General features: G+C 34.2%; 1 protein-coding gene across 1 annotated transcript in view; it reads left to right on the top strand.

Moving 5' to 3' along the window:
- LOC150094747 (uncharacterized) overlaps positions 1 to 26,048 on the top strand; it is a 437,902-nt gene that overhangs the window by 73,222 nt on the left and 338,632 nt on the right. The window contains exon 5 of the mRNA XM_090410976.1: positions 15,092 to 15,257. Coding sequence (XP_090267102.1) covers positions 15,092 to 15,257 — 166 coding nt within the window. The remainder of the gene's footprint in view (positions 1 to 15,091; positions 15,258 to 26,048) is intronic.

Genomic DNA, 26,048 nt, shown 5'->3' with positions numbered 1-26,048 from the left:
GATTACACCATGTCGTTGTTGTCTTGCATATTGTGACAAACTGTGTTTTTGTGCTCTGAAGATGCTGGTTATAACACCAGCGAAATATCAGCAATAAGTGAATAAATAATTATTTACTTATAATTCTGTGTTCTGATATATACTGTGAAAAATAAAAAGCATGCATTTTACACTAGTTATAAACTACACCCTGAGCGATCACACGCAAGTATTTAGAACTTAGACTTCCTATGGATGTGTTTCATAGACTATTCTAAAGCTTTTGACTGTGTTCAGCATGTGAAACTGGGAAGTAATGAAAATATTGGATTTTCCTCAACACACTATCAGGCTAATAGCTAACTCATACAGGGAGTAAGATAGGTAGTTGTTGGATTTGTGTTGGATAGGTGTTGGATTAAGTGATTGGCTTCAGATTGGAAAGCTAGTTAGGCAAGGATGTCTACTTTCCCCTCACTTTTTAGTATCTATGCTGAGGATATCATGCACGTAGTATTGGATGAACTCAAGTCAAGAATTAGATTGGTGGTAGATTGATCAGTAATCTGAGGTATATGCTGATGATACAGTACTCCTCTGTAATGACAAGGAAGAACTAGGACAAATTCTTAACAAAGTTAATGAGATCAGTAAGAACAGAGGACTTCATCTCAATCCTAGCAAAACAAAGATTGTGGTTCTCAAAGGAAATACAGACAGTGAAGCTCCTGAGAAACAAGTGTACCATGGAGAATGAATTGAGGAAGTCAGCAAGTTCAAGCACCTGAGATCCATTATTAATGTGAAGAATTGCTATTTAGAAGATGTCAGAAGATTAGGAAAGGCTAAAATCTGGAAGGATGGATCCAAAATCCTGAACTTTGTTGAGGGTTTTGGATGAAGCTGTTTTTCCAACAGCGATTTATGGATGTTAGCAGAACTGGCACTAGGGTCCTTGCCGCCCGCATGCAATTTCTATCTAAGCGCCCCTGTAACGATCCAGGAGTGTGTGGTTCTTTAAGATAATAAAAATTTTAATTATTTGAACTTTCTTAAATAAATTTTGACAGAACAGCCACACGTTGGTTTGCTAAATGTAACGAACCGGGGGTGTTGACTAGGCAGGATAATCGTTAAAAACCCGAATATTCAAAAAATTCTCAAAAGTTAAAGCAAATTTTGATAAAGCCACTTAACTTTAATCGTTGAATATAATGATACAAGGGTTATAGCCTTCTCACCGACCCGAATCGCTGACAAAATTAAAAAGAATTTTAATTAAAGTTAAAATTAATTTGAACTAAAGTTTAAAAAATTCTTACATTTTACAATTTTTTACAAGTTACTAAATTCTTATTAACTTGTAAAAAAATTTTAATAATTTTTATAAGTGGAACTATCTTTTAGGAAAATAAAAGAAACTCAAGATAGATGAGAAAATAAGAAAAGAATTCATAAATAATTAGAACATTTAATATAAGTACTCAAAAAATAACATCTTTACAGAACAACAGAAAATAAATTAAATTACATAAATATACTTAAAATTTTTTAAATTAAAATTTTTGGGTTTTTGATTTCATATTCACAAAATTAGAAATAATGGTCTTAACGTCTAATTCCGCACATATATCATTTTCAATAGCTATTAACACCAAACTAACAAGCCTTTTTTGTGACATACTTGTTCTTAAGTAGGTTTTAATCAATTTCAACTTGGAAAAGGAACGTTCAAAGCTCGCTACACGAATGGGTTAGGTTAATAGTATTCTTAAAGCAATTGAAAAGTTAGGGAAAGATAAATTATTGGACACAATAAAATTAAGAATATCGAAAGGGTTTTGAATATTTAAATTATCCTACCAATGCAACAGAACTATAGAGAATCTCTAAATCATCGCAATTTTTCGTAAATCTTCATTATTAATTTGTACTAATCTATACAAGAAATTGAAATATAATATGTTTTTAGTTGTTCAAAAAGTTCTATTAACGAACACATTGCAACACCTAGAAGTGTATAAAACACATTCACTCTAAATTTATCTTCTGGTGATTGTGGCGTTTCGTCACAATGCTCGCAGTCAAATTGTCGTGTCTTCTTTCATCGTCGAACTTCTGTACCAGTTTTAAATTCTTTCTCCATCCACCTCTCCACTCAGTTCTTTTGCCGTTTTCAGAACTTCTTTAAAATTTGTATCTGATTGATACTCTTGTAAGAATATTTTTAAGTTTTCGATAGATTCTAAAGCAAGTGTAATGTTAATATTTTTGTCTTGGAGCATTTTACTCACAGGGTTTATTCTGTTAAGTAAATCATGCCAAGTTATAAGAGAACAAATTAATTTGTAGTCCTTTATTTTAGCACATAATGTTTGTGCTTCATGCTGAGTTTCTTTATTAAAATTTTCATTATTTAAAATTTCAAAAAATGCATCGTCAATTTCTCCTAACTGATATCGTAGAGGGCGGATTTTACTTTCCCATCATGTTTCTGATGCTGTTTCAATGTTAAATTTTTTTACGAACTTTAAAAGGATTGCCCAACGTTTGTAAGAGAATGAAAAGAAATTGCATATTTCTTGAATAATTGCAAAGAAACTAATTGTATCTGCATTCACTTTGGCTGCATCGTTAGTGATTAAATTTAGAGTATGAGCAGCACATGGCACGTAAAAAGCTCGAGGATTTTTGTTCAAAAGCAAATTTTGGAGCCCATATTTTTTCCCTTTCATATTTGTCCCATTGTCATACCATTGACCTCGCATGTCTTCAATGGGAATGTTCCATTTTTCCAGTTGTTCCATTATTGTTGCACATAAACAATGTCCTGTGAAATCTGATATAGCTGCAAAACCTAAAAAGTTTTCCCTGATCTTGACAATTCCATTGTCACAGGAAACTAAGTGAATAATAATGGTCATTTGTTCTGTTTTACTTGCATCAGGTGTGCAGTCTAAAATTATCGAATAATATTTAGATTGTCGAATCGATAATAAAATTGTATCCCTGATTGTGTTACTTAAAGTTTCACATATTTCATTTTGATTGTCTTTACTCAAATAGTGTACTTTATTGTTTCGTTGTAGGGCCCTTTCAACATGATTTTCCATAACATGATCAAACTTTGCAAACAGTTCAACTAATTTTAAAAAATTGCCATTATTTCTTTCATATAATTTATCAGATGATCTGCGAAAAGTTAAATTTTTGGCTACCAAGGAATTTTATAATTTCAATCAAGCATTCTAAAACACTTGTCCAATGTTTCTTTTCCATTTCATACATGCTTTGAGTCTGGCAATCAATAGTAGTTTTGTTTTTTACATTTTTATCAATTTCCTTCCATTTTAAGAAATTTTTCATGTGAGTTAAACTAGTCTCATATCTATGCAAAGTTATACTTACATTTCTCCACTCGTTATAACTTCTGCAAGACTACTTGATTCAGTAGATGCGAAAAGTTTGCAACAAAAGCAAAAAGAGAATTTAAAGTTTTGGAATAAATGAGCCATGTTCTTAGCACGAGCTCCCAGTTTTTAATTTTTCTATTATAATACGTGTTGCCAAATTTATAACCATATGTATCTCTGGGGTATATTATATTTTTCTTTTGAACAGGCCCCATTTCAATTAAAACAACTCGTAATTTTTCATTAATATTTCCCAATTCACCTGGATCTTCTAAATTTACAGAGAGTAACAATGTGTTAATTTGGTGAAGTTTCCAGAAAAGCATACAAAGGCACCACATGGTGAGGACTGGTGGCACATCACTGTGCATCTAAATGACTATATGGCATCTGCTGATGTCCAGTGCACAGATGGATGGAGAAACTACATTATAATGAAACCCATGCTGTGCAAGACATTGCTGTATTAATAATTAATATATAAAAAAAAAATTATAAAGTGATGGAAGAAAAGGCCTAAGCATTATGTATAGGAGCCAACTCCTTTTAAATCTACCTTCAGGACTTTAAATTAAATCTTTGTTATCTAATTAAATTTTGTTATTAAATATAATATTAGCTGAAAAAAAAAAAAAAACTTCTAAAATTTTTGAGTTGTTTACAAGAAACATTTTAATATGTTTTGAGGCCAAGACATTTATAAAGTGCTATTATAACTACTAAATGAAACAATCAGTGACCATACAGCGGTAAAAAAACACTCAGCAGGTATGCAATCAAGAATAGATATCCATACTTGGAGCAGAAAAGCCATCAAAAGCCTGAAATGTGGAAAGACAGCAGGAGTAGATAATATTCAACCAGAAATGCTCAAGTATGAGGTATAAAAGTCTTACAATGGCTGCACTGCATAGTTCAGAAAGCCTTGACAGAGGGACAAATTCCAGATGATTGGAGTCAGTGGCGACTTGTACATAAGCAGTGTGACACTGCAACACTTCAAGGAACAAACGAAAAAATTAAATTTTGTTTGTGTTTATAAATAATAACAATGCTTACAACATTATATAAATGAAATACAACATGTTAATGGTTATAGCTTATGTTTAGACATTGAATAGTTAATAATTCGAATTGTTCAATTAATGCTTTAGATTACAAAACAAATGCACTGCAATCTAACGCAGTGTTGGAATTATCACGTTTGGTCAGTTGCGACTAGACTGGTCAATATTCATTTGCACTTGTCACTCCACATAACAAGTGAATCCGGCACTGCTCGTTGAGCAAAGACAAAAAAAATTAAATTTTGTTTGTGTTTATAAATAATAACAATGCTTACAACATGTTAAAGGTTACAGCTTATGTTTAGACATTGAATAGTTAATAATTCGAATTGTTCAATTAATGCTTTAGATTATGAAACAAATGCACTGCGATCTAACGCAGTGTCGGAATTATCACGTTTGGTCAGTTGCAACTAGACTGGTCAATATTCATTTGCACTTGTCACTGCACATAACAAGTGAATCCGGCACTGCTCATTGATCAGTGTCGCTCCAGATAAATTGTATGCTCGTGCGTGTTTTTTCTGTGAGATATGCAACTTTTATTATTGGTATGTGCTCGTTGTGAGGGTGAAATATTTTTGGTAAAACTTATTTTTTTCTGTTAAAATAACATATAATTATTTATTTATTATAGATACAAGGCTGAATTATGACAAGTGTCACTGTTAAAAATATGAAAAGAATTATATTTTCTCTATTATCGTTACACGAAACAATGCACTGCGATCTAACACAGCGTCAGAATGTCGAAACCGACAAATAAACTGTATGCTTGCGCATGTTATTTCTGTGTACGAAACTTTTATTATTGGTGTGTGTTCGTGGTAAGGGCGAAATATTTTTAATAAAGCAATTTTTAATATGCAAATTTACTTATTAATCAATTGCTTACTGATCAGGAAAAAATTTTTCTTATTTTGTATATACAGCACCCCCACTTAAAATTTTCACTGGCCACCACTGACTGGAGTAGAGCTTTCATAGTATCCATATATAAAAAGGGAAATAAAACTAAATGTGAAAATTACAAAGGGTTCCCTACTGAGTGTTCCTGGTAAGATTTATGCAAGTGTACTTGAGAAATGGTTGAGAAGGATTGTGGAATGGAATCCTGGTGAAGAACAAGCTGGATTCAGGCCATATAGAGGATGTAAGGATCAGATTTTCACTTTACAATTAATAGTTCAAAAATCATGGGAATATAACAAAGATCTGTATTTAAGTTTTGTAGACCGACAAAAGGCATATGCCAAGGTGCCAAGAAAAAAAGCTATTTAAAACACTACAGTTGTATGGGGTCAATGGGGAAATACTTAGTCTTTATTTGAGTTGTAAGTCAGCAATTAGAATTGAAGGAAGTACAGGAAGATGGTTTAATGTTAAATATTGTGTCAGACAAGGATGTACATCATCCCCTCTGTTATTCATTATCTACGTAGGCTGTTCCATAAGTAATAAGACTATATTTATACAGAAAACAGATTACCTTTATTCGTCATCATTTACATGGTCTTTTTCGAAGTAACTACCGTGAGACGTGATGCATTTGTCCCAACGTTGCGTCTACTTCTTAAACACATGTGAGAGTCTGTTTTTTGAGAGTTCTTTCAAAACCGCCTCCACAGCTTTTACAAATGCTTTGTTGCTTTCGAATTGGCGGCCTCTTAGTGGTTTCTTGAGCTGAGGAAACAGCCAGAAATCGCACAGTGCGAGATCAGGACTGTATGGAGTGTGTGGTAGGATATCTGTGTTGTTCTTCTGCAAAACGTCCACTACACAACCAGCAATATGTGGCCTTGCATTATCGTGGTGCAATAAGAAGCCATTCTTCAGCAATAGAAGCTTCCTTTTTACGTGCTTGATAATAATCGCTGCTGTGTTGATCATTGTCTCTGTGATGGACATTGAAGGTCTTCCCTCACGTTCAAGATCTTCCACATTTTGCCTTCCTTCCTTAAAAGTTTTATGCCAACGAAAAACCCTTGCCCTCGACATTGCTTCATCATAGGCAGAAACATTGAAAATATCAACTGCATCATGAATGAAGAATCTATACAAGTAAAACATTTCATCTACTTAGGCACAATTTTTAGTGAAGATGGTAAATTAAATATGGAAATAGACAACAGAATCAACAAAGCCCATATGGAAAGAAGTCAGCTGAATATGTTTATATGGAATAAGAGAGAGAAATCAGTCAAAACACTAAATTAGCTATAGTGTTCAAACCAATTTTAACTTATGGAACTGAGAGCTTGGTTAGAAATAAAAAAATTGACCAAAGACTAGAGACCACAGATATGAGAATCCTGAGAAAGATTAGGCATGAATTTCTAGGATATTAGGATTAGGCAATCCTAGGATATCAGGAAAGAACTTGACATTGTTAAAATTTAATAAATTTAGTTTAATCCTTTATCCAAGTGTGAACAAACAAAGTTTGCACCTGAAGTATCTTCAGTACTGAGGCAACTTGTGGTAAAGGTGGACGAAGCTCTCATCACTCCTTGTCTCAGTATCTCCCATAATGCAAAACACATCTCCTTGCAGACATGTATAATGCTATGCATTAAGGGAAGGGCCACCACCTAGACCGGTTTCGACCTTTATTGAATGTTCAAGCACAGGTCAAACTCCAAAAACTCAGCATTGTTCCCCTCAGTAACAGGCTTACCCTGCCACTGAGAAGTCAGAACCGGTTGGCTCTACAGTGTGGCAGACTCACCCCACCAAGAGCAGAGCCACTCGTATCTCATCTGAAGGGTAACAACAACAGCCATGCCTCAGTTAACTTCATGGGCTACAGCATTGCCATTCATCACCCACTTGTTGAGGTCTCGTCAGTGGGAGCCATACCCAGAAGTGGTGATACTAAGGAGAAGCAATGGAGAAGTCATATTTACCTATACGAGTTGCCAAAAGGTGTACCACTTTATTATTAAATTACTCTGGATTTAGAGAAAGATGTTGGAAGTTTTTTCTTACTTGGTTAGACTATAATAAATTTAGTTTAATCCTTTATCCAAGTGTAAGCAAACAAAGTTTGCACCTGAAGTATCTTCAGGACTGAGGATAACTTCAGGATACTGAGACAAGGCGTGATGAGAGCTTGGTCCATCTTTACCACAAGTTGCCTCAGTCCTGAAGATACTTCAGGCGCAAACTTTGTTTGCTTACACTTGGCACCTAAGGTTTTTGCATCTTCATCTTTTCACAGAAGCTACAGCATCCTTACTTTGAATTTTATCTGCCATTATTAAAATAATAGTTATAAACAGATTATAATTCATAGTGAAACACCAAAGAGAGACTGTTTCAGCATCATGTTGCTCAGTTGTCGTATGAGCAAATGCAGTGTCACATCAATGGGAATTTATCATAATTGAAGAGTGTTTTAAAGTAAAGCATTGCGAGACAGGGTATTACTGTATTAGAAATAAGAATATGGCTTATGTGTAACTTAAAAAATATAAAGAATAAAGTAGTTTAAAATATTATGATAAAGTCAACAAAGCCGCAGTGGGTATCAGCTCGTCTAAATTAACCATTGTTGTTCATCCATTATGAGTTTGTTTAATTTTATTGTTAAACCAGTTTAAAATTGACCTTAGATTTTTTCACATTTTAATTCACTGAAGATGGTGCATATAAACCCAGTGAAATATTAGCAACTAAATAAGTAAATATATTACATCAGAACACAAATGGTTGTCACAATATGCATTGGAGGACATAAAAAATACATTTGCCACAATCGTTGTTATATCAAGTTAGGACTGGCATACCATGCTTTGGGCATCCTTTCAGAAAGGATTGGGAAAAACCAAAGTATTACATAGAAGTCATTACAAGGCAGAGAAACTTTTTTTTTAAGCATCAGCTGCAAAACATTCTCAAATCTCAACATAGCTATATCAGTTTATCAATAATGTAGGAAACAGTCTTTTTAAAATCAAATTAATGCCTATAGCCTCTCTTTATCCAACAATAGTTGGTACCAGTCATGATTTTAGTTCTGTGTATTGTCTTGTATTCCCACCATTAACAACTAATTGCTTTTGTTTGTGCTCAGAACATGTTGCATATAAAAGCAATGAAATGTCAGCAACTAAGTAAATAATTACATTATTTATTCTCTTATAATTGATTTGTATTATGAATTAAAGCTTGAAATAATTGAAGATGAACTGCCAACACCTAAGGTTTTCTCTATTTCTACTTTTAAAACTGTAATGCAAAATCAAGCATAATGTAAAAACACTGTATTAAAAAAAAATACAAATAATGTGACATAATTAGAAATTATATCAAAGTTGAAAAGCTTAAAAATTGTCTGATCAACTTCTAGGAATATATACATATATATATATCACATTGTATATAGATATATCACATTGGTGGAACCGTACTCCAGGAGATTGGCGAGGCCAGGGATTTGGGAGTGTTGGTGGATAGGGAGTTGAAGTTTAGGAGGCACATCGCAAAAGTGGCTAAATCAGCTCATCAAATCACTTGGTTGCTGAAAAATACTTTAACAAGTAGAGACAAATAGGTTATTGTTCCTCTGTGTCGAGCCTTGATAAGACCCCATCTAGACTACTGTGCCCAGATATGGGTACCAGGGTTTCTTCTTGATGGGGAGGAGGTGGAGAGGATCCAGAGAAAAGTGACCAAGATGATATCAGGTCTATGAAATGAACTTTATGAGAACAGGCTGAAGAATTGTGGGTTTCAGAAATTGGTATAGGCGGAAAAGGGGTGATATGATTGAGACGTTCAAATTACTGAAGGGTTTCTATAAGATTAATTCAGAAGATATTTTTGAGAATAGGAGTGGACTGGTGGTGGTGGGAGAACTAGGGGCCATACATGGAAGCTGGGCAAGGGTGTTAGAACTAGGTTTTTTACTTGGAGAGTGGTGAATGAGTGGAATAAACCGTGGGTTCCATGACTGTGGATGAGTTCAAGGCGAGGTATGATAGATACTGTGCGAATGTCGAATAGTTGTTCTTGACATGATGTTAGGGCCTCCCTTGATGAGTCTGTCGACTCCTTGAAGTTTCCCATAATAATAATAATAATATACACACAGTAGACGCTGCTTATTGTGATTACTTTGAGACAGTTGCTTTTCGATAACAATAACATTAAGCAAAAGATATAAAAAATTGCATCATTTATTTCAATTTATTGTTATAAACAACTTTTAATAAGCAACAACATAAAATTTATTATATTATACTATAAAATAACATAAAATTTATTTGAAAAACTTATCCAACGTTGTCTGTCGTGTCTTTGAATATAGTAGTTCATGAATAAATTGCTCATACTCATAATGCCTTTCGATTGTTGCGCACCGAGATGAAGTATTTGTAGAGCTTCTTGCATTGATTGAAGGAGCTTCTAAAATTTGTTCTTCTGTACTTGTGTTAGATTCACTTTCTTCTATTAGTTTAAAGTTCTCTTCAGAAACAGCTTGACATATTCCTGACACTGTCATTGTATCCACCACTTCGAAGGTTTATCAATATCCAACCAATTTTCAAATTCTTCTTTTGACATACCATCTGGGGTTTTATCAAAAATTTCATTTGTAAGATACTAAAATTCTTTGGAAGAAGGAGTTTCAGAGTTGTCTTAAAAAATCCACCTTTTTGGAAGCATTTTTCAATAGTCTTCTCTGAAACTTGCTTCCATGACATTGCTACCAAATGCAGTGCATCAAGAAGGGAAATCTTTTTTTTTTTTTTTTTTTTGCAATTGCACTTGCATCAGTTTGGTCTTTTATATAATCAAGTTCAACTATAATTCTTGCACGAACTTCCCTGCGATAATAAGCTTTAAAAGCTTGTATGATACCTTAGTTACATGGTTGAATTAACAATGTATGTAGTGTTCGAAGGCAAGAAAATTACTTTGATGTTCTTTATAGTCCGACCACATAAGCGAGAGCTGTTGTTGGAAGACTGCCAAGAAGAGTCAATTCATGTTGAAGGGGAAAAAGAAATAAGGTGATATACGAATTGGTCACCAACACGCAAAATCACGTGCTTTATACATAAAATTTTCCAATTGTTATTCGAGCAAACCACTTTAAAAACTACAATGATCATAAAAGAGAAGTTAATTTTCCACCCTGTAATAATAAACACTCATCCCACAATATGGATTGATTACCCTATTATCGGAATGGATTCTCCTTCTTTTGACATGTGCAGAAGTGTCGAAAGGTCTTGTATCTGTGGGCATACTATAACGATAAGTTGTTTGTGTGCAGTGCAGTTGCCTACTAACAAGACAAATTTCACTTTAATTTAAGATCCCACTTAACTAACCAATTGTTGAAAATGTCATTAGTCATCCAAGCATTTGCACAAGTAGTCAACAGGCAAACTTTTGACACCTTTAAAACACCAAGGATTTTTACTTTTTCCAGTCACCAGGAGCTTTCGTTTCTCACCTTTCATATTAATACAACAAAGAACTGTCACTCACTCTTTTGAGGATTTAAATCCTTTAGTAGTTTCATTTTTAAACAAATAAGTATGCTCAGGCGCTGCACGAAAATAGAGTCCTGTTTCATCTGTATTGTAAATATCTCGGGAGAATATTCAGCAATAATTTTTGGTCACTCGGTCTTTATCCACTCATGAGCTGATAAAAAATCAGCACTTTTTCCTTCACCATGAATATGGTTGGACACAATATTCTGTCTCTTTTTCCACCTGTTAAACCATCCATCACTTGTGAAATTTTCTTTGCCCATTGTTTTTGCAAATTCTTCTGCTTTTTGATATACGAAAGGCCCATTAATCGAAGCATCTTTTTCACGAACATTACTAAACCAAATTTTTAATGCTGATTCAACTTGAGTATCCTTACCAGATCGAGATCTCTTCCGATTGTCTTCTCATTAGTAAGAGCTGAAGTTTCAATGTTGGATTTGTTTTTTAAGATCTTACACAACAGTAGTAGTTGTGAAATTTTTAAATAATGTACAGCCTCACTACCTCACTACTCTGACTCATTTTGGGCAACTTATCTCATAGCACTCCGAAACATAAACTGAAAAAATCACAATTAGACTGGATTAATACCCCCCCCCCCACGCATTTGCCTGGAAGATTTATTTACAGAAGAATAAGATTAAAGGAAGATTAACAAAAAAGTCAGATTTCTACAAATCTGACTTTTTGTCAAATTTTCTCCTGATTAACTCTTATTTCTTAGCATTCTGAGATGCAAAAGTCTAAACATTCAAGGATTTTGATAACAACAACAACTGGAACCAGAACTTTGATTATAATAGATGAATTATTTTTAATTAATTTTAAATGATGTGTTTTGGGACCGACTGATTTTGATAACAATAGCCGATTGATAATATTATCCACGATCATAATAAGTGGATTCTACTGTATATATTTATATATATATATATATATATATAAAAATAAATACTGGTAACATGCTGCACAAAAACTCTCTTGAAGTTATGTCTTCATCATGCATTGCATAAAATAGACTAATAGAATGAAACAGTACATACTGAGTAAAAAAAGAACTAATTAAAAATATTCTAAATTTTCTTTAAACATATTATTTTTATGGCTATTTTGCCTGCTTGTATTTAGAAGTACCCCTTTTTTAATGTCATTGTCTTTGTACTCAAGAATTCTTAGGGCATTACAGATGTATTATGGAGACAAATATATGCAGAATAATAGAGGAAGAAAATTCACACATACTTTTTTTGGATGTTGTTGGCTGTCTTCTTTCTGCGATGTGCATACTTGCTGTTAAAAGGAAGGGGTATTTTTTGGACAAAGTGGGTGGGGTTGAGGCAATGTGGGAGAATTAATTTGAAAAAACCTATTTTTTTTATATAATATATATATATATATATATATATATTATTATTATTATTATTATTAAGGGTGGGCGGAGCACTTTTTTGGAGGTGAGAAGAGATGAAAAAAGGGATCTGAAAATATAATTTTTTTTGTGTGTGTGTGTGGAGGGGGTTTATAGGAGAAGGGGTCAGGGGAGGCAGTTAACGGGGTGCGAGCCGTTTCGACCATTCATCGTCGTTGGAACTCATGGGGAAAGTGGATGCTATATCATGTTGACTTGGTGTTTCTTTCTTTGAAACCTGGGAGAAACTCATGTTAGAGACTTAATAGAGTGAACATTAATAAAGGATTTTATTTATTTAGCATATTGGTAAAAATACAATAAATTAATGAACAAAACTATATACAGATGAACATTTCAGTTAACCAATCAATGGCATTATCTGAGAGTGAATGCAAATTCCTGAGGGCTCCAGGGAAGGAATGTGTGTGTGTGTGACAGTCATCACTGATATGATGTATAGTCTGCACATCACCACATTCAAAAGGGTGACTGTGAAATTCCCTACAGATGTAATAAGTGGGCACAGCATCCTTGTCTGGTCCTAAATCTATTTAGCTGGCTCCAGAAGTGTTGTGGTAGATTGAATCCTGTACTGGTACTTGTTTGTAGTTCATTCCAGAGTCTTCTCCACAACTCCTATAAGATGGTGGACTGGAGAAGGAGAAATATCTTAATGTATAGGAATATTCACATTATTTATGTTTTTATTTATTTCTTTCATGGCAAGTTCGTTTCTTCTGAAGCATGGAGGAGCGATGTGATAAAGAAAGCAACCATGGGAGAGGAGTAGATCTTAAGGTACCAGAGATGGTTCTCATTATTATGTTAAGCTGTGTGTCCACAAGAACTGTATGATGACATTGGCTCCAAACTGGCAAACAATACTCTACTGGAAGATCAGAACAAGGGCTACTATTCCTACTGGAAGATCAGAACAAGGGCTACTATTCTAAGGATCGAGCATTGCAACCCAAGTTGTGCTCATAAGCTTGTTTACAATGTTCTTCTTGGAAGATATCTTTAAGTTAGTTTTTTTCCAAATGTTTGTGATATATTAGACTATGATCAAGTGTAACACTAAAGTACCGAGAGTTACTTTCATGAATTAAAGTCCTATTACAGAAGCTAAATGGAAAGCTAAAAAAACAAGCAGTTTTGCTGGGATTAAGAGATAGTCCCCAGCTTTCAAAGTTGTTTTTCAGTGAGCTCAGATCTTTGCTCAGTGTTTCTCCAAGGCTTTGGAAGGTACTGTCTTGGGTATCAATTGCTGTGCCATCAGCATAGATAAACTTTCAACTAGTTATTGGAGGAATCAGGGGCGTGCCAGTAGGGTCTGGCACCTGTGTGCAAAACTTTAGTTGGTGCCCCTATCCCCCCCCACCTCCAATAAAAAAAATCATTTTAAAAAAACGTTTTTTTTTAAGTATCTCCTCCTCTTTGGCGCCTTCACTATCCTGGTGCCTGTGTGCATTGCACATATGGCCGGTGCACCCCCGGGAGGAATGTTGCTATGTACAGGTTGAACAGAACTGGGGTAAGGATAGACCTGTGCAGCAATCCATTCTATAGGGCAAATGTTTTTTTTTTTTTTTTTTTTTTTTTTTTTTAAATAAATTCAAATGAACCTTTATTTTTCTATTGGAGAGCATTTGTTGTAGTAATTTTATAGTTTTTTGGCAACTGATTATTTTTGACTGTTTTATACAGTAAACTTTTTTTTTTCTTTCATTCATCGTTTATTATTGAGGAGAAGAAATTAGATAGCCAGGATTTTGCTCTTAGGCCAAGATGAGTAAGGAAGTCTGGAAGGATACCATCACTGCTAGGAGCTTTACCTGTTTTCATTTGAGAGTACTGGATTGGCAGTTGCTGTAGATGTAGGACATGATCAGAAACTTATTTGTAAAAACAATGGATCTCTTTCTTGGTATCTGGGAATTTTGGGTTTAGCAATTTGTTCTAATATTTTTGCAATACTGTTAGGGTTTACTTTTCCTTTAGTTTTGTTTGGAGTGCTGGTGCATCCCAGTCAATAGAGCAGTAACCAAGCCTTGCGACTTGATCTGATAAAGTTGAGGTTGTTCATTTCTTCATGCCAGCGAGCTCTTCTATTGTCATCAAAGGAGCTTAAGAAAGAAGAAGGAATGTCTAAACAATTCATTTGTTCATATGCTACTTTCAATTGACCAGCTTGGTGTGTAGATCTTTCTGAATCCTCATGGGATGCATTTCTTGCTAGCTGCTATGAGAAGTTTAGTGAATCTTTCATAATTATGCTGTAGGTGGAATTATGTCAATGTTGTTTTCAATGAATTTAAGTAAATTTTGGCCAGATTGCTGTCCTGGGATTCCATCAGGGTATTGGGAAGCTGTTTATTCTGGGGATTATAAGTCCTACAGAAATTATGCAGGGTCTGTGCTGGCTGTGGGGGAAAGGAGGTAACACTTCATAAGTTAAAGTAAGAAGAGTTCCTTCCATGTAGTGAAACAGAGGTCAGGGATTGTCTCTGATCCCATCTTCCAAAAAAAGGATTTAAAATAATTTAATTCTTCCAATATTTCATCTGTCACTGACACATTATCAGGAAGTACAATATGAGACCTGTAACACACATTTATTATGTATTTCTTAATTTAGAAAGTAATGTTTAAATTTTTTTTAAAAAAAAGTAATATTCTCTTAATCTATGAATATTTTAATTGCAATAGAGAAAAGGTTCTAAACGCAGCGGAAGTCGTAGTAGAAAAGGTGAACATGAAAGTAAGATTAAATCTACTGTCGTTGTAACAAGACCAAGATCACCTACAAGTGACAATGAAGAACATGAAAAAAAGAAGAGAGAAAGAGAAGGAAGTTGGGAAGATGATTCAGATGGTGGGTGTTTCAAAATGTTCCAGCTTAATTTCACTAATAATTCCAAATAATTTTCAGAATGAATTTCAAGCATATACAGGTGTTATAAGTAATTTGCAGGAGGTCTGTCAACTGCACTTTTTTTAATGATAAATTTTTAATACCAGTTTTTACACTGATTAATTTTTATTTTATTATTCATCAGAAATGTTGATATGTAATTACTTTTTTAGATTGTCAAAGGGAGTTATCATTCCTCTTTATAAAAGTACTAAAAAAGTTGGTCAAAAAGAGAATTATGGAATGGGCAGATAAGAATTTATTTTATGAGGGGTAGCATGGCTTTGTGAAGAGTCGGTCATACCTTAGTAATCTACTAACTTTTTATAATAGCGACAGCTGAGTTGAATAAAGGGAATGGTTACACAATGATACTGCTGAATTTTGCAAAGGCATTTGACAGGATACCACATGAAACTTTGTTATGCAAACTACAACAATTGGTGATAAATGAAACTGGTGGCATGGATAAAAAGGGCGACTGATGGACAACTACCAAAAAAGTAGTATATGTGAATGAGCAGAATCCAGTAGAACGCAGATGACCAGTGGTGTGCTGCAGGGCTCTGTGCTTGGACCACTGCTGTTTAATTTGTACATAAATGATATAGGAAATAATGTGAAGGGAGATACACTAGTGGCCAAAATTGTGGAAATCTTTTGAAAAAGTGTATTTCTGAAGTTTGATGGCTCATAACACCACCTTTTTTTTTGAGTAATACCATAAAATTATATATCAATGGAAAGATAATTTAATCAAGAATGTAATGCAATAACTTTTATGAAGGATTTTTTTATTAGAATAGCAGTTATAAAGAAGAAAAGTGAAACATAGAAAAAATGAGATATACAAAAATTCTCACAATGTGAGTTAATTCTTAGTTGGGTAACCTTTAGCATTAATTACGGCCTTACAACGCCTTCCCATGGAGTGAACTAAGTTTTTTAGTTCTGCAGCTGTTATAATGTAAAACCAAGATTGAATTATTGCTTCTATTAATTGGATTTTATTGATGGGGTTGCTTCTGACTAACAAGTTTTTTAGTCAGCTCCATAGATTTTCGATTGGGTTAAGGTCTGGGCTATTCCCAGGCCATTCCAGTAGTGGAATATGATTATCTTGAAACCACTTTTTACACACAGCAGCAACATGACATGGAGCTGAATCCTGTTGAAATATAAGTGTTTCATTATTTTGGAAAAGATCATGTGTGGAAGGCTTCAGTTTGGGCTCAAATATTTCATTTATGTATTTTTGGGCATTTATATTCCCATTAATCATGCAAATTCTGCCCACACCTTTTGATGTCATACAACCCCAGATCATAACACTAAGTGTGTGTTTCACGGTAGGTGTAATGCAATCAGGATGCAAATATTCTCCGATTCTTCTTCTTACGTATTTTATGCCATCACTACCAGACAGGGAGATTTTTGTCTCATCACTCCAAATAACACTGTCCCAATTTTACGCTGTCCAGTTAACATGGGTTTTAGCCCAGTTTGATCTTTTCAACCTTTGTTTGAGAGATAAAAATGGCTTTTTTCATGGAATTCTAGCATTTAGACCAAATTCCTGCAGTCTGTGCTGAACAGTCCTTGCACTCAACTTCACATTGTATTGCGCCATTTCATCTTGTATGCATCCAGATGATTTTCTTCTGTCACGTAGGCACAGTCTCTCAATTCTTCTATCATCACTTGCTGTTGTGCACCTTTTCCTGCCTTGACCAGTCTGGTTTTGTAGTGACTGCGTCTCCTTATACCTCTTCAAAAATTTAGAAATGCCACTTTTGGTTAAGTTTCCACCAATTTTTCTGATTTCTTCATAACTGTAGTCTTGTTCACTTAATAGTAATATTTTACATCGCTTTATGGGTGACCAGTCAACTCTTTGTGCCATTTCTTTAATTTTATTACATTTTACAAGCTCACTAAATGAAAGAACACAAAAAAAAACAACCAACTTGATAGCAATCACATAACACACTAACAAATGTCCTCCTCTCAGCTCCAATACATCAATAGCTGAATCCTACTGTGCCCTTATTGGCTCATTGCCAAAACAAGATGACACCTGATTGGCTCTCTAAACACTTGCTCATTGGCTACATTCAAATGAAGGAAAGATACTTCATATCATCCTAAGCAAGTTGTGCTTCTTTTTTCTGGCTATTTGGCTATAACTTTTGGAAGAATACAGATAATTGAACAAACTTTGTTGCATTACATTCTTGATTAAATTATCTTTCCATTGATATATAATTTTATGGTATTACATAAAAAAAAAGTGATGTTATGAGCCATCAAACCCCAAAAATACACTTTTTTCCAAAAGGTTTCCACAATTTTGGCCACTAGTGTATTCGGTTGTTGAGTGATGATTCAAAGTTGGGTAGGGTAATAGTTAATCAAAGTCATGTAGAGAGCTTACAGGTTGATTTAAATAGGCTGACAATATGGGCAAAACATAATAGATGTCAATTTAATATGGAAAAGTGTAAAGGATAGAAAGATTACAAACTGTGTACCACATGAGGGAACTGTACTCCAGTAAGTTGATGAAGTCAGGGATCTGGGAGTAGTAGTAGATAGAGAGCTGAAGCTTTCAGGGTAACTCACAAGATTACTTGGTTATTGAAAAACACACAAGCAGAGATAAGGGAGTTATCATTCCTCTTTATAATGCTTTGATACAACCACATCTAGATTACTGTAATCAGGTCTGGTCACCTGGGTTTCTTGGGGATGAGGAAGTGGTAGTGAGGATTCAAAGGTGAGCAACCAAGATGGTGAGGCAAGATGAGGATAGGTTGAAGGTGGGTGGACTGCATAAGTTGCTTGATTGGAAAATGTTTCAGTACTTGGCTAAAGGGAGCAGAACAAAATTCATACCCTGGAAGTTGGATAAATGTGTTAGGACTAGATTTTTGCTTGGCAAATGGTGAATGAATGGAATGGGTTGCCAGAGTCAGTTGTGAGTGCTTTGTCAGTTAATGGTTTCAAGGAGAAGTATGATAGATATTGTGTTGGTAGGTTGGGTCTCCCACAAAGAGTCCGAGGACTGCATTTAGGTGTCCATGCAGTAATGATCATCATAATAATACTGATTTTTAGTAATAATAATAATAATTGCCCTAGAAAACAATATATTTTTATTAACAACCACTTACAGAGGACTTCTGTGTAGCTGCCATAAACTCAGCTAAGTGGAAGAATAGTTAACAAAAATTCACATACACAGCCAAGAGTTGCATGTTTCACTTTGAGAAACAAAAAAGTAAAGATAAAAAATATAGAGTGAAAATAAATCCATCCATCCCTGAATAGTGATTTATTTATTCTCTATATAGTCTAATAAAAACTGGATTCTATTATCATTACTCAATTCCTGATATGTACCCTCAAAGGACTGTACAAGATACTATGATAGTTTACATCGTCGAATTCCTGACATGTAACCTCAAGGAGGGTATAGAGGATATTGTGATAGTACCTCATGAAAAAGTTACATCATTACTGACTTCCTATCAACAATTTTCCTCCAAATTAATATCTTATTTGTCACATGCTTATTAAATTACTTAAGGAAATTACAACATATAAAGGATATAAATTAAATTAGACTTTAATCTATAATTTAAATGTTTTGGCAACGTCACGTTGCCATTTTCACAGGAACTTAAAATAAAGACACGTGCACGCAGGCACTACACACAGTAAAGGAGGACAAAGCTGTTGTTTCTCCTAAAAGTCCTGATAATGCCCCCTAGCGGGCTATGTAGGTATTCTTGGCCGTTGGGCTGAAGGTCTTCTGATGTAAATCTCCCAAATATGGGGCAGTCTCATGCAACCAAATTTGTTGAGGTTTGGCATGTTTCTTAGGGCTGAGGCTGATTTCATTGAACACTGGTGTATACATTACACACTGGTGTATACCAGGTCCCTTGCATCTGTAAACTGTCCTACTTTGGCCAAACAGGCAGGACAGCGAATATCAGAATTTCAGAACACAAGGACTACATCCGTTTTCACCAGTACAGCCACTCTGGTCTTGCAGACCATGCTCTGATATACTAATACATGCCACAGAATACGGTGGAAGAAAGCCCCAGTAATACACCGTAGTAAATTCAAATTTGAAAGGCTATTCAATGAAATCAGCCTCAGCCCTAAGAAACATGCCAAACCTCAACAAATTTGGTTGCATGAGACTGCTCCATATTTGGGAGATTTACATCAGAAGACCTTCAGCCCAACAGCCAAGAATACCTACATAGCCTGCTAGAGGGCATCATCAGGACTTTTAGGAGAAACAACAGCTTTGTCCTCATTTACTGTGTGTAGTGCCTGCGTGCATGTGTCTTTATTTTAAGTTCCTGTGATAATGGCTAATTAAAGTCGAATTTAATTTATATCCTTTGTACGTTGTAATTTCCTTAAGTAATTTAATAAGCACGTATAACCGACGTTTAAGGCCTTTCTACGAGAGTTATTTGTCACAACTCCACTATTAACATATTAATAATATGTTAATAGTGAAGAAGACAAAAATAATTATATTTTTGTCTTCTAAGGCACTTCTTCCTGTATCAGTCCACCTGGATCTTTGTCTTCCTATTGGTCTTTTTCCTGCCATCCTGACAAAAAACTCTGGTTTATCTAACCTTCCTTCTCCAATTCTGTTTAAGTGACCAACAACCTGAGTAACACATTCCTGAATGCTGACAATGTCACAATGTCGAGCCTTTTAAGTTCTCTCCTAATATTCTCTTATTTAATAAGATACTTTCATTGATATCAGTTCAATTCCATAATATTTCTTGTAACTCTCATATCTATAACCTCCAGGCTTTGATCAGGTTTTTATTTCTAACCAGCTGTCAGATCTGTAAGTTAAAATTGGTTTGATTACTATAGTTCGCCCACCAATTAGAGATCCCTCAACACTTCTGTGCATGTCAGAAAAAGGAGAATCCATTCCGATAATAGGGTAATCAATCTTTCTTCTGGGATGAGTTTGTTTATTATTACCGGTTGGAAAATTTAGCTTTTCTTTTATGAACATTGCAGTTTTTAAAGTAACTGTTTTGCTTGTATAACAGTTGGAAAAATGTACATAGAGTATTAACAAAATTAAAAAAGGTATAGCATAAAACAATTTAACTAAGTTTATTTTTAAGAAAGTTTTCTATAAAATAAAAATAATTATACAGAAAAATGGAAATTTTTTCAAATGAACTTAGATATTCTAAATTTACAGTTCAGAGAACTGAGACACTTTAATGTCCTAAACCGATTAATTATTTATGTCTTTTTGACTCTTTTAACAAACCCATGCAAAAAAAAATGTTGGAAAAAAATACTATTGTCAAATCCTTTTAATCTTCAGAGTCATCTGAATCGGTGTCCGAATCACCATCACTTGCACTTAAACTGATAATTCTTCGATAATTCCGTCTCTGTCCCAATACATATTTTCCAATGAGGTGACGTGAGAGCAATATTTTCCCCAGTTTTGAACTGTAATACTTTCAATAGCCTGTTCTGAAAGCTTAAAAATTTTAAGCTTTGTCAATATCATGTCAATATCTCCAGTTACTTTGCAATGGCGAATGAAACTTTTCACTTCTGCCCAAACATACTCAATAGCATTAATATCGCAACGATATGGTGATAGCCTCAAAGCTAGAAATCCATGCTCTTTGAGCATCGTGTCGAATTTAAATAGTTTAGTTGTGGGCTAGTTTCTTTTGACCAAATTAAGCAAGTCAATTTTTCGCATATCTGGGGAATGAGAAATATTATTTGCAGAGAGCCAATCCATAAGAACTTGCTTCTTATTAGACCAATTTGGAACTTTGTTTAATCGAATAGAATGATATGAAGCGTTATCAATTATAACAACACCATTTTAAGGAAGATTTGGAATCAGTTTTACTTCTGCCCACTTTTCGAAGATCGTAGAATTCATTTGCCCATGGTAATCTCCAGTAGTTGAATTGGCTTTGTATAGTAAGTTTGAATTTGGTAAAAAAACCCATTTCTCCACCTGCACACAAAATTATTATGCGCCGCGAGGCATTTCCGGGTTGTAGCACTCCACATTCTTTTTTAGACTGTCAACATTTTCCATAAGTTAAATTACTATCAATCCAAGTTTTATCTAGATACACAATCAGTCTTTTCTCCTCCCTGAAATGTCTTATTGCTCTCGAATACTGCGTTCTAGATAAAACAATGTCACTTCGCTCCATGATAAGTTTCCTTTTATTCTGGAACTTTTTAAAATAAAATCTGATTTCGTGAAGTATTTTCCTTAAAGTTTCTCTTTTCCAAAGAAAATTAATTTTTTCTTTAAGCACAGAAACCAATTTCGGAACAGTTGGCACTCTTTTCTCGGCTACATAAAATTCGTGAATAGTTCTTCTTATAACATCTACATCAAAATCATTCAAAGCTACAGTTTCTATGGTTTTCTTTCTCTGGCGCTTTTTTCTAGATTTAAATTTTGGCTTACCTTTACCTTTTGATTCCCTATGAATTCTTTTAACAGTCTACCACGATACGCCCGCAATTGCACTTGCATGTTTTATGACTTGAGAAAGGGGAACAAGGAGACAGCCTCCTGACGATTCTTTTTCGCAGAATGTCAGCACATTATTCAATATTCTTTTGCAAGAACTACTGAAATGTTTAACAACAGAACTTGTTGACTGTACTGGATCCATCATACAAATTAATAATAAAAAAATAATGCAAAAATGTGACAACGAAAATCAAGCTAGTGCTAGTACAGCGACAGACAAAGCACGTGATTTCGCATGTTGGCGACCAATTCGTACATCCTTCATTTCTTTCTCTCCTTCAGCATGAATCGACTATTCTTGGCAAAATTCCAAGGAGAGACCTGCAAACAGTGGGCGAACTATATATGTATATGGCTAGTTTAAAATTTTGACTAATTTCTCTCTTAATCCATATAAATTTATTCACTGACTTCCTATCATAGCTGCTTTGCTAATTCTTCTGTCTGTTTCCGTATTTAATTTTCCATTTTCACTAAAAATTTAGCCTAAATAGCAGATATCTTTTTCTTGTTCTGTAGATTCTTTCATTATCTGCCTTTTTATGACTGTTCATACCATCTTTATTACAGCTATTATTCATCTTCCATGGAATTCTTCAGACTTCTGGATTTATTTAGACATGTAACATCTGCATGTAAAGCGATGAGATTAACATCTCTAATATTAATTAGAGATATTGATCTCAAATCACGTATAAGAGGCTTATACTTGATTTGAGAATTGTCTCATACCTGATTTAACATTAGACCATCTTCCTGTACTCCTTCAATTCTAATTGCTGACTTACAACTCAAATATAGATTATGTATTGCTTGATATAATATCCCATTTACCCTATTTAACTGTAACCTTTTGAACAGCTTTTCTCTTAGGACCTTGTCATGTTCCTTTTCCAGATCTACAAAATTTAAATACAGATCCTTGTTATATTCTTATTATTTCTCAACTATTTCTCTTAAAGTGAAAATCTGATCGTAACAACCTATTTGATCGGAACCCAACTTGTTCTCCTTCAGTCTTCTTTTCCACAATTTTTCTTAGCCTTTTCTCAAGTACACTTGCATAAATCTTACCAGAAACAGTCAGTATGGAAATTTCTCTGTAATTCTACAATTCAGTTTTATTTACCTTTTTATAGTTTGGTGGGTACTGTGAGAGGTCTACTCCAGTCATCCAGAATTTGGCCCTCTGACCAGGCCTTCTGAATTATGCAGTGCCCTGTAAAACTTTTATACCTCCATATTCATGCATTTCAGGTCAGATGTCATATACTCAAGGCCTTTCCACATTTTATGTTTTTGATTTCTTTTCTGCATGTATTCCTGATTGCATTCTGTTGAGTGTTTCTATTGTCACTGCTTGTTTCATATAGCAACCTTTCAAAGCAAACAGAATCAGAGATGACACGAAAACTGAATACATATTTTAGATGTATGTAATTACTTCATACATCTAGAATATGCCTTCAGTTTTCATGTCACCTTTATCATCTCTTTAACATCCTGAATGGAGAACCTATGGAACAAGTAAAACATTTCTGCTATTTAGGCTAAATTTTTAGTGAAAATGGTAAATTAAATATGGAAATAGACAGCAGAATTAGCAAAGCAAAAGGAATCAGAGATGATAAAGGTGACATGAAAACTGAAGGCATATTCTAGATGTATGAAGTAATTACATCTAAAATATGTATTCAGTTTTCATGTCACCTTTATCATCTCTGATTCCATTTGCTTTGCTAATTCTGTCTATTTCCATATTTAATTTACCATTTCACTAAAAATTTAGCCTAAATAGCAGAAATGTTTTACTTGTTCTGTAGGTTCTCCATTCAGGATGTTTCTGCCTACTTTCATTGCCTGCCTTTTTTATGACCAGTTTTCATACCAACTTTATTACAGCAGTTATTCAGTTTAGCCAGGGAATTCTTCAGACTTCTGTATTTATTCTTTCCTCTATTTCTAAGCTTTTTCAATAGTCTGCAGAACATTTTGTCACCTTCCTGATATTATTTAATGTGTTATTACCAAAACTTCCCGTGACTTTTGTTGAGCTAGGTTTTACACAGTCCTTTGCATTCTTACATTTTTGTCTGTATTCTCTAGGAGCACAAGCTGACTTCCTTGCCAGGAAGTCAGCTTGTGAATATTTTTAATATTCACAATTATTAAAAAAAGAATATTTTTAATATTCTTCTTTTCCTTCACTTCCTTGTTAACTTCCTGAATCCACCAAGGAGTTCTGATTTTTCTACCCATGCAGATTAGCTCACCATATTCCTCACTTGCTGAATCAATAAATATTTTCTTCAGGGTTTGCTAGTGAATCTCCAAGGTTGGTGCTTGTTTTCAAACTCTCTAATTTTTTTCTTGAATAATATTTGTGTATTTCAGTCTACAGTTCACTTCTGAAAGCTGCTCAACTTTGGTTCATTTTTAAATTTTCTTTTAATATTACACTCTTCACTCACAACATTAAAGGAATGTTAAACATTCTTTTAATATTTGATGAATATTGACCAAGTGCTCTGCAACCAACAGGCTGCAAGTTCGAACCCCACTATGGACATGGATGTTGTGATTGTCTTTAGGTGGGAGTTGAATTTCATTGCCTGATGTGAGCCTGCTGCCTGCTTATTGGAGGCCTGAAGTTGCTAAGAAAAAGTTCCATGTATGGTCTCTAGAGCAGTCTTTCCAGATTATGTAAAAAATTAATTAAAAATACAAAAGTATATAAAATTTATAAAAAATTGAAAAAAAAAATCCTTAACCCAGCCACAATACCTAATGTACTGTAAGTTTGTAAACAACTCTTTTGTGGCTGGGGAGCAACATAAAAAAAAATTAATTTCTGGTGTATTGATCCTCATATTAAAGTCGTCATCATCTAGCGTATACACATACACTGCTTTCCAAGCAGTGTATGTGTATACTCATGAGCAAGGTGCATTATGCCATGTAATGAAGTGTTTGTAGCCAGTATAAATTTAGAGGAATATGATGCTCCCAAGTCAGTGCAATGTGTCTGTGTGAAATGGCTGTTAGAAAGGAACTGATGGAGTTTGAAAGAGGCGTTGTGATAGGATGCCATGTTGCAGGCCTATCTGTTTGGCAAAATTGTTGACAGATTGGGTCCCAGGTCAACAATCTGCGATACCATACTGAGATGGAAGTGCAGGGAATCAAATGCAAATGCTACCTGCAGTGGATGACCCACCACACTCACTGAACATGATTGTAGGGAGCTACAAAGGATAATATGTAAAAAACTGCCGTTCATTGGCTGACATGCTGAATGCAAAATTCCAGGCATTGACTGGAACATGAACCTGCACAGAAACATTCAGAACTGAGACTCACAACATGAGTTTCCATTGTAGGACTGCAATATGCAAGCCCCACATTACCTGAACCAACATTCAGCATCATCTTCAGTGCTGTAAAGAGCATGTACAGCGGAATGTGGAAATTTGGAAAACTGTGTTATTATGGAGTAATGAATCGCACTACTCCCTCTCTCACACCTCACTATGATATCAAGATTAAAACTTAATGGTTAAATTTTAAAAAAAAATGCCTTGAAATATAGGAACATAAAACATGATAATTAATAAATAATATAAAGTGAATGTAACTTAAGTGTATATTTTAATAGTATAAAATTTTCACAAAGATATCAAGAGCATCTTCAGTATGACTTTCAAATCAAACAACAAGAACCAAAACCGGTATATTCAAGAAGAAGAAGAACATGCATGAACTGCATGCATATGATGTAGAGCATCATTATCTAATTATATTAAGGTTCTAGTTATTTTTACATTAACTTTGACAAGATTTAATAATAATAATAATGATAATATATATATATATAATTAAATTTAAATTAATTCTGGAACTTGTGTGAGAACATTATTATATTTACAGAGAACCTTATATTTCTTCCAAAGAACTTGGTGTCTGATGGCGATAGTGTTCTGCAAGTCCTGATTGTTCTTGCTCATGGAATCCAATGTAGTCTAAATGTTCATCGTGAAGTATGGCAGCAGGTCATCTACCTGTTTGGCCAAAATACGATAATCCAATATATATTTTTATATATCCAACAATTTTTATACTAAAAATATATATAGTATATATTTTTATACTAATAACATAAAATG

Source organism: Typopeltis vanoorti, chromosome 21 (assembly GCF_054136105.1).
Source record: "Typopeltis vanoorti isolate ZY-2024b chromosome 21, IOZ_Tvanoo_1.0, whole genome shotgun sequence".
NCBI classification, from domain to species: Eukaryota; Metazoa; Arthropoda; class Arachnida; order Uropygi; family Thelyphonidae; genus Typopeltis; species Typopeltis vanoorti.
This window is presented reverse-complemented; position numbering and strand designations above follow the sequence as displayed.